The 8,915-nt window shown below is 34.2% G+C and overlaps 1 protein-coding gene across 1 annotated transcript in view; it reads right to left on the bottom strand.

The window, feature by feature from the left end:
• The window catches only part of Sycp1 (synaptonemal complex protein 1), a 92,027-nt gene that overhangs the window by 18,525 nt on the left and 64,587 nt on the right, over nucleotides 1-8,915 (bottom strand). Inside the window, exons 24-27 of the mRNA XM_029475543.1 lie at nucleotides 7,433-7,549; nucleotides 6,720-6,830; nucleotides 5,455-5,547; nucleotides 4,905-4,979 (exon numbers count right to left, since the gene is read on the bottom strand). Coding sequence (XP_029331403.1) covers nucleotides 4,905-4,979; nucleotides 5,455-5,547; nucleotides 6,720-6,830; nucleotides 7,433-7,549 — 396 coding nt within the window. The remainder of the gene's footprint in view (nucleotides 1-4,904; nucleotides 4,980-5,454; nucleotides 5,548-6,719; nucleotides 6,831-7,432; nucleotides 7,550-8,915) is intronic.

Here is an 8,915-nt window from a genome sequence, read left to right on the forward strand (position 1 = left end):
TAAATACCTAATAAAAAATTGGAAAAGAAAGAAAGGAAGAAGAGAAGAGAAGAGAAGAGAAGAGAAGAGAAGAGAAGAGAAGAGAAGAGAAGAGAAAAGAAAAAAGAAAAGAAAAGAAAAAAGAAAAGAAAAGAAAAGAAAAGAAAAGAAAAGAAAAGAAAAAAGAAAAGAAAAGAAAAGAAAAGAAAAGAAAAGAAAAGAAAAGAAAAGAGGCTGACTAGTCATGGGGAGCAAGCCTCCTGCACAGCCTCTGCACCTCTACATCAGTTCCTGCCCTGCTTGAGATGCTGACCTGACTTCCCTTTGATTACAGACTATGATATGGAAGTATGTAATGAAATAAACCCTTTCTTATGGTGATGGTCTATCACAGCAATGAAACCTAAACTAAGACATTTAGAACATTTTTAATGACAGTGATATATAAAACAGACCAGTGATAGCCTCCCAGAAGCATAAAGTTATCAGAGAAGCTAAATTCTCTTCATGTGTATAACTTTTGACAAACTTGCTTTGCTGCTTATGATGCCTATGCCAGTATCATGCCACACTGAATCACTCACCTTCTATATGCCATGCTCTCTCTCCCACAATATTGCTCCTAACCAAAGAAATCACTTTACTATGAAATAATTTGGCAGTAAAATGGTTAATATTAATAACATTTGTCTTTCTTCTTATGCATCATCTATAAGTGGTTAGTCTTTGGTTATACTGACAACTGGAATTTACTCTAAAGAGCTAGAATACTGTACTCTAGGACAAAGTATATTTGTTAAACTAGCAATATTGCATCTATTTATTCTTGGTTTCTAGAGTAAAGAGAAAGTCTCTCACAGCTTACACAGTCACAACTATAAATTTTTCTGGTATGTACTCTTAGTACAACCAGCTGATACAATGTGTTTCAAAGGTGTGAACTAGTTCATATACGAACATGTGTCTCTGGTAGTAACTAACTGATCATGGTTCCTTAATACCAAATACCTAATAAGGTCCCCTATCTAGCATTAATAAGTAAAATGTTCCTAAAATAAGTCTTGGTAAACATGACTAACTTAAGATACTAAAGTATAAAAGAGTCTTGTGTCCAAATTTTAAAAATAACTTACAAAGAAGGTAAGTCTTATGGAAGCATTCTGCAGTATCTGTAATAACACCACAAATAAAATTCTATCTATCTTACTATTTGTGTACAGAGAATAAAACTTTCAGACTTGTAAGTGGGTAAACAAATGTGCTCTTCCCCTAGCCTTGAGTTGGCTAAACAAACCTCCTCTGACAGTGGAGCCAGGAGTCTGGCTTTGCTACATTTACATCTTCCTGCCTGAGAACTGAGAACTGCCTGCCCCCTTGAGATGCCAAAGAACCTACTTTGCAACTCAATCCAGCTGAAACTAAGAACAAAACCCAGTCAAAACAAAGGGATGGGTCCTTGGCTCAACTCTAGTCATCCTTCCCATCCATCCCCAGCTTTCCTTTCAGGAACCCATTAACCTGTGGCCACTGGCAGCTATAATCAAACACTGATTCTTAGTTAACACTAAATCTCAGACCATATAATGTTGAAACTTTCTTACCAGTGAAGAGTAGAAGTATAACTTCCACCTTATTGCATATAGCTGCAGCCTCCGATTTTCAATAACCAACAAGGAAGCTACTCTAAAACTGCTTCCTTTTCTATCCTTGTGAGTAATTCTTCCTTCTTTTTAAAAAAACTGCCTATTTAGTGTAATTTTCTTACTTTAAAACAATGTTTTAGGGCTGGAGAGATGGCTCAGTGGTTAAGAGCATTGACTGCTCTTTCAAAGGTCCTGAGTTCAAATCCCAGCAACCACATGGTGGCTCACAACCATCTGTAATGAGATCTGACTCCCTCTTCTGGAGTGTCTGAAGACAACTTCAGGGTATTTAGATATAATAATAAATAAATCTTTAAAAAAAATAAAAAAATAAAAAAACAATGTTTTAAATCTTTTCCTTAGCTTTGTGTCTTTGTCAGAGTTTCTATTCCTTCACAAACATCATGACCAAGAAGAAGCAAGTTGGTGAGGAAAGGGTTTATTCAGTTTACACTTCCACGTTGCTGTTCCATCACCAAAGGATGCAGGACTGGAACTCAAGCAGGCCAGAAAGCAGGAGCTGATGCAGAAGCCATGGAGGGATGTTCTTTACTGGCTTGCCTCCCCTGGCTTGCTCAGCCTGCTCTCTTATAGAACCAAGACTATAAACTCAGAGATGGTCCCACCCACAAGGGGCCTTTCCCCCTTGATCACTAATTGAGAGAATGCCTTACAGCTGGATCTCAGGGAGGCATTTCCTCAACTGAAGCTCCTGTCTCTATGATAACTCCAGGTTGTGTCAAGTTGACACAAAACTAGCCAGTACACTTTGATTTTCTTTTTCTGCCCACAATGTCTACTTTTAGTAATATTTTTACTTTCTTATTTTTAAACCCTTATATGTTTATGTTATCTAATTTATCTTTCATCTTTCTTATAGTTATGATATCTTTATGTTTTTCTTCTTTGTTCTTTTTCTATTCTCTTAGCAAAATGCCTAAGAAAACCAGCTATATGGGTGGAAAAATTAGAAATCTGAAAGAAAAATCAGCAAGGAAATTCATATTTTCATATTTTTATTTGCTGACAGGAGCCAGATATAGCTGTCTCTTGTGAGGCTATGCCAGTGCCTGGCAAATACAGAAGTGTATGCTCACAGTCATCTATTGGCTGGAACACAGGGCCCCTAATGGGGGAGCTAGAGAAAGTACCCTAGAGCTGAAAGGGTCTGCAACCCTATAGGAGGAACAACAATATGAACTAACCAGTACCCCCACAGCTGTGTCTCTAGCTGCATATGTATCAGAGGATGACCTAGTCGGCCATCAATGGGAAGAGAGGCCCTTGGTTTTGCAAAGATTATATGCCACAGTACAGAGGAATGCCAGGGCCAGAAAGAAGGAGTGGGTGGGTTGGGGAGCAGAACAGGGGGAGGGTTATAGGGGACTTTTGAAGAGGAAACTAGGAAAGGAGATAGCATTTGAAATGTAAATGGAGAAAATATCTAATAAAAAATTAACATTTAAAAAGATTAAAATAAAATTTTTAAAATCTTCAAAAGAAAGAAAAAAAAAAAGAAAGCTCCATTTAATCAAGAACACAAAAACACCAAAGGACTTTTCTACTTAAACTATAGGATAAAGGTAAGTATTAATGTCATTACAGGTGAAATGAAAATCAGTTTACTCATTTAACTGATATGTATTAAAAATACACAATTTTTAAAAAATCAGATAAGACATAATCCTAGTTTAAAAACTTATGATATAATAGAAAGTAAATTTGTAATATGTATATATGTGTGTGTATGTATATATGTAATACTGAAGGAAGATGAAATATTGTAACTTGTGAGTTGTTTAGGAGCCCACTGCCCCAGCCTGGGATTGAGAGCAAAGCAGAACAGCCCCCAGGCATGCCAGGGCAGGGCTGTTGTTAAGGCATTCCTAAGAACATCTTGACTGTAAAGATGAAAAGGTATGCAAGGACCAGCAGGGCTATATTATCTGAGTCAACACCACCTGGCTGGAACCTCCCCTCTGTCTACTGCCCCTTGGTGCCGGGTAAAGTCATACATCAAGTGGTTGCTATGATAAGATAAGCCCCCAGCCCACAGGAACAAAGTCCTGATCTTTGTAATCTTTCTGTTAATGTTTGAATAAGCCACTAGTGTGTCGCTATGCTGAATTCCACACCCCTAAGCCCCTTACCCCATAAAAACCCCTAGCTTTCAAGCCTCATGGCCGACATCCGTTATCTCCTGTGTGGGATGGATGTCGGTCTGGAGCTCCGTAATTAAACGTCCTCATGTAATTACATCAAGAGATGGTCCTTCATGATTTTTTGGGTGCACGCCGAATCGGGAATTGGGTGGGGGTTTCCCCACTAGATCTAACAATACATACATGTGTATATATACATGTATATATGAGAATACTTTAAAAACTGACATTTTAACACATAAATTGTGTTAAGATTTTTCCCCATAAAGAAAAAGATACAGGACTTAAGTACAGAACAAAGTTACCGAGGCTTCAAGTTGAAACAATATTTTACTATCAGAACAGGTTTTGAAATCATGCAAAATAAAACTAATTCTAGATATTCTAGTTTCTTATGTAACCTTGAATATATAACCTAACCACTACAAAAAAGAACACAGTAAATATGATGAAAAATTATTAAACATCCATATGATGTTTAATAATTATTAAGCTAGTTATGCTCAGCAGAATATATGCCATACAAAAAATTTTTAAAGATTTGGTATTTTAAGTGTTTGTCATAGCACCTCGTAAAAACTACATAATACCATAAGGATATAAGAATATTTTCTATAACTGAATAGTTTTTTGAAAACTCTTATTAAATATACAAGCATTTACTATGAGACAGTATTTCCCTTTTTAAGACTTATTTTTAATTCTGTGTGTCTATCTGAGTTGGGTATGTGCATTCTAGTGCAGGTGCCCACAAGAGGCTAGAGGTATTTGATTTCCCCCTGCAGCTGCAATTATAAGCAGCTGTGAGCTGCCTGCAGTGGGTGCAGGGAACTTAAGTTGGATCTTTTGCAATCAAGTATATGCTCTTGAGAGTCATCTCTCCAACCCTTGAGATATTTCTCAAACAAATACTGCATATCTGAAAGCATTTCTATTATTCTAAGTATATATATTTTTAATGAAATATGTAAAATACTTGTAGGGAAAGATAAAGAAAAGCTGTATTTTCTTACTATTAATTGCCAAACTTTTTCAAAATATTCTGTAACATTTATAAGACATCAAGTTGAACCATACCAAAATCCTACAGTTATCTTATATGTAATGCCACAAAACTTACTTTTTCTTCTTTTTCTACTTCAAGTTGCTTCTTAAGGGATACAAGTTCATTTCTGATATTAGACAGTTCAGTCTCCTAAAGAAAAATAAAGAAGTGCATAAGTGCTTCTACATTTTCTCAAATCAATGAAACTGTAATCCAGTACTCCAAATAAATTCAGCTCTAGAACTCAGAAAATATGAACATTGATAACAGAACATAACCTCACTCAATGTAAGTAAGTTTCAAGATTCTCATAATTTTATCTAAGGACTAAAATGGTCTATGTATACATATAAACATACACTTACTCATATTCTCTAATTCTATCTCACTCTCCTCTCCTAAACATCAAGGCTTTAAATTCATTTTAACTGACCTTTTAACACCTCCGTTGAAAGGACACTTTAGGCTACAATGTAAAATAAATTGGAAAAGCATTCAACTAGAAAATAAGTAATCCTTTCAGATTCTACAGATCAAATATAATGGCTCTACTTAATGTTATTCTTTTTTCTCAATCCTGGCATTTTAAGAGTTGGCCTTTATTGATATTTCCTCTGTATCTTACCAAAGCAATCTTCACTGATGACTGTTCTTGTTCTCTGTTTTTATAAAGTCCTAATTCTGAGTCTCTTTCTTCAACAATCTTATCATATTGGTGCTGTATTAAACAAAAAAGGAAAAGATGTTTTGTAAGATTGGTACGCTACAACAGAAGAACAGTGTCACTATAAATTTACATGAATATGTACCTTCATATATATTTTAACAACCTAAACAGTGAAACATAAACAAATTTAGAATATAGTGTAACACAACAAGAAATAGTTATTTTAATTGGAAACACTAAAATTTCATCATTTAATAAGTATAGCAAGTTGGGTAAGTTCACCATGTCCATAAACCTACAACTTGGGAGGCTGGGAATTGATTACCACAAGGTTAATGCCAACCTGGGCTACAAAGTCAGTCTTCTTCCATATGAATATAACACCAAGATGTCTTAGAAAAGTTATTGACACCAAATCTAAGACCAGAAATGCAATACAAGCCTTAAAATTCTTTGTCATGACAAGAAAAAAAAATCAAAGACTACTCAAATCAGGCCAAACGGACTTGCTTATCAGTTTGAAGAGGCTCTTCTGGGACAAAGGCAAAACAACTCTTCATTATGGACTATAAACTGCACTGGACTGAAATGTAATCTATTAGCTTATAATATTACTAAAAGTCTGCATTCAAATTCCTATTAATACATTACTTCATAATAATGTTAGATTCTGGTACCAATTTTTAAAAATTAATAGTTAAGGGTACCCTACTTCCTTTCCAAATTTAAAGGAAAAGGAATCTTTCCTAAAAGAAGAATTACCCAAACAATTCAAAAATAAAATATACTCACAACAAATATTAAGTCTTTTCCCAATTTGGAGAGATGGGTCAGCCATTAAAAAGCTACACTCACAACCATAAGTTTTTCATTTATTTATTCCCTTGATAAAATTTGTTCAGCTTGTAAATGTTACATACATTTAGCCAACAGAAATATTAATGAGAAATATCCTGGGTATGTAGTTGATAAAAGATGGTAAGTGCTATGAGACTACTAGAAGAATTCAGAAAACATGACTACTTCTCTTTACTAGAGAAAGTAGCACCTCAGTTCAACTTTGGATGGTTAAGATCTGAACTTAGAGAAACAGGGGATCAATAATATTCAAGCTATAATTAGTAACTATTATCTAGAAAATACTTCTTTGATAAATTAGAAGACTGCCTTCAGTTCGTTTTAATACAAATACGGTCTAAGTGCTAATTTTATTATATTGTTACCTTATGTTTTTCCATAAGTGCTACCATTTCAGCTATCTTATGTTGGCATCGTAAATCAATTTCTTTCTGTAACTTTAAAGCTTCATCAACTGTTGCTTTGGCTTTCTCAACCTATCAAATTTTTTAAAAAAGTATTTCTTTTTATTTATTGGTGCTAAACCTTATACAACATTTTAAAAATTCAACTTTTCCATTTAAAAATCATCATAAAATATAAAACTAAAACAGCAGAAAATTAGAAGTGAAACAAATGAAAAGGAAGCACTTTTTTATTTATTTTAGGATTTTTCAAAAAGTAAAATGTATTATAAATACTTTCATAAATATTTTTAAAAATTTAAAATTACATTACTCAACATTTAAATACTTAGAATAATGTGTTCTATATCTGATAACTTTTCTTACTATAAATCTACTAAAACTTGTTAAATAACAATTTAAAAGTTAACAGTACTTCTTTTTATTTTTGGAGACAGGGTTTCTCTGTGTAGCCCTGGCTGTCCTGGAACTCACTGTAGACCAGGCTGGCCTCAAACTCACAGAGATCCACCTGCCTCTGCCTCCTCAGTGATGAGGTTAAAGGCATGCACCATCACCATCACCATCACCATCACCACCACCACCACCACTCCCCAGCAAAAGTACTAATTTTTAAAGCTAATCAACAAACATTTTTAGCACAATAAGTTCTTGACATATTTAGACTTTTCTACCTCTCCCAAAAGCTTTTCTTCTGATATCTTTTTGTTCTCAATTTCCTTCTGGTAACTGTTAGTCATTTCTTCAAATCTTTGCTTGGTACTTTCTAATTCCAACTCTAATTTACTGACCTATAAGTAAAGAAAGTAACAATTTTAGTGAATTCCACACTACTTGAAAATAGTCCATATTCACCTGTGTTGTAAACCCTAAGATTCTTGAAAATTATGATTGAATCATTCTCTTACATTTTTCACATAGATATGTGTTTCAATTTTTAATGTCTAACTTGACACTTAAAATATGTATTTAGTCTTGCCAAGCAGTACAATATAAAACAACCACATTTTTTATTTCAAAGCATTTTACTTAAAAATTATAAGTAATGCTCCATAAAATATGTACAAGCTTCCACTGATAGGCCCTAGCAAATTCTGTCAGATTGAATTAAACTTTAAATCCAACTTTGAGTAGCTTTCAGTTTCTCCTTCAAAGTGAAACATGTAAGTGTACTATATACGCGAACTTGCAAATATACCAAGACACATGAAAATAAAATGGTCCACTATGTCCCTTGTGATGATAAAGACAGTAGCAACAGTGCTGCAGTTAGAAGAAAACTCATATGGCTAACCCACCCAGAAAGGAGCTCATAACCAAAAATGCATTCCAGTCTGTTAGCTTATGTCTTTTTATGGGTGAGTTGAGTCCATTAATATTGAGAGATATTAAAGACAGATGACTGCTGATTCCTGATACGTTTGTTTTTATAAGTAACTTTATGTGCTTGTGGTTCTCTCCTTTTGGCTTTGTTGTAAGATGCTTAGTATCTTGTCTTTTCATTGGTATGAGTACCTTCGTTGTGTTGGAGTTTTCCTTCTGGGGGGGCTAGATTGGTAGATAGAAACTGTTTGAATTTGGTTTTGTCCTGGAATATTTTGTTTTTTCCATCTGTTGATTGAGAGTTTTGCTGGGTATAGCATATGTGTTCTCTCCTCAAAGTAGCTACAAGTATTCTTAATATTTATAAGAATTGTTTTAGTATTTTAAAACATTATTATATTTACCTATCTATAAAGAGAGGGTCAGAAGAGTACTACCACATACATGTGAAGGTCAGAGGACAACTTGTAGGAGTTGGTTTTCTCTTTGTACCATGTAGATCCAAAAATCTAACTCTGGTTCTCAGGTTTAGTGGCAGTTGCCTTTAGCTACTGAGCCATTTGTTAACCCAGTAAGTATCATTTAATACTTTTTCTGTTTTATATGTTTCCTCATTTTCCACATTTTTCAGGGTTAATTAATTATATGTTCTTAAGAACATCTGTGGTACACGCTTTGCATCAAAAAAGCAAAGGATATATATACCATGAAAGTATTAGATAAATTTCAAAAACAAATAGTTATTTGAGGAACTATACAAAACAGATCAAATAGTATTTGAGCCTTATTTATAATAGCCAGAAGCTGGAAAGAATCCAGATGTCCCTCAACAGA

The sequence above is a fragment of the Mus caroli genome, chromosome 3, assembly GCF_900094665.2.
Source record: "Mus caroli chromosome 3, CAROLI_EIJ_v1.1, whole genome shotgun sequence".
Lineage (NCBI taxonomy): Eukaryota > Metazoa > Chordata > Mammalia > Rodentia > Muridae > Mus > Mus caroli.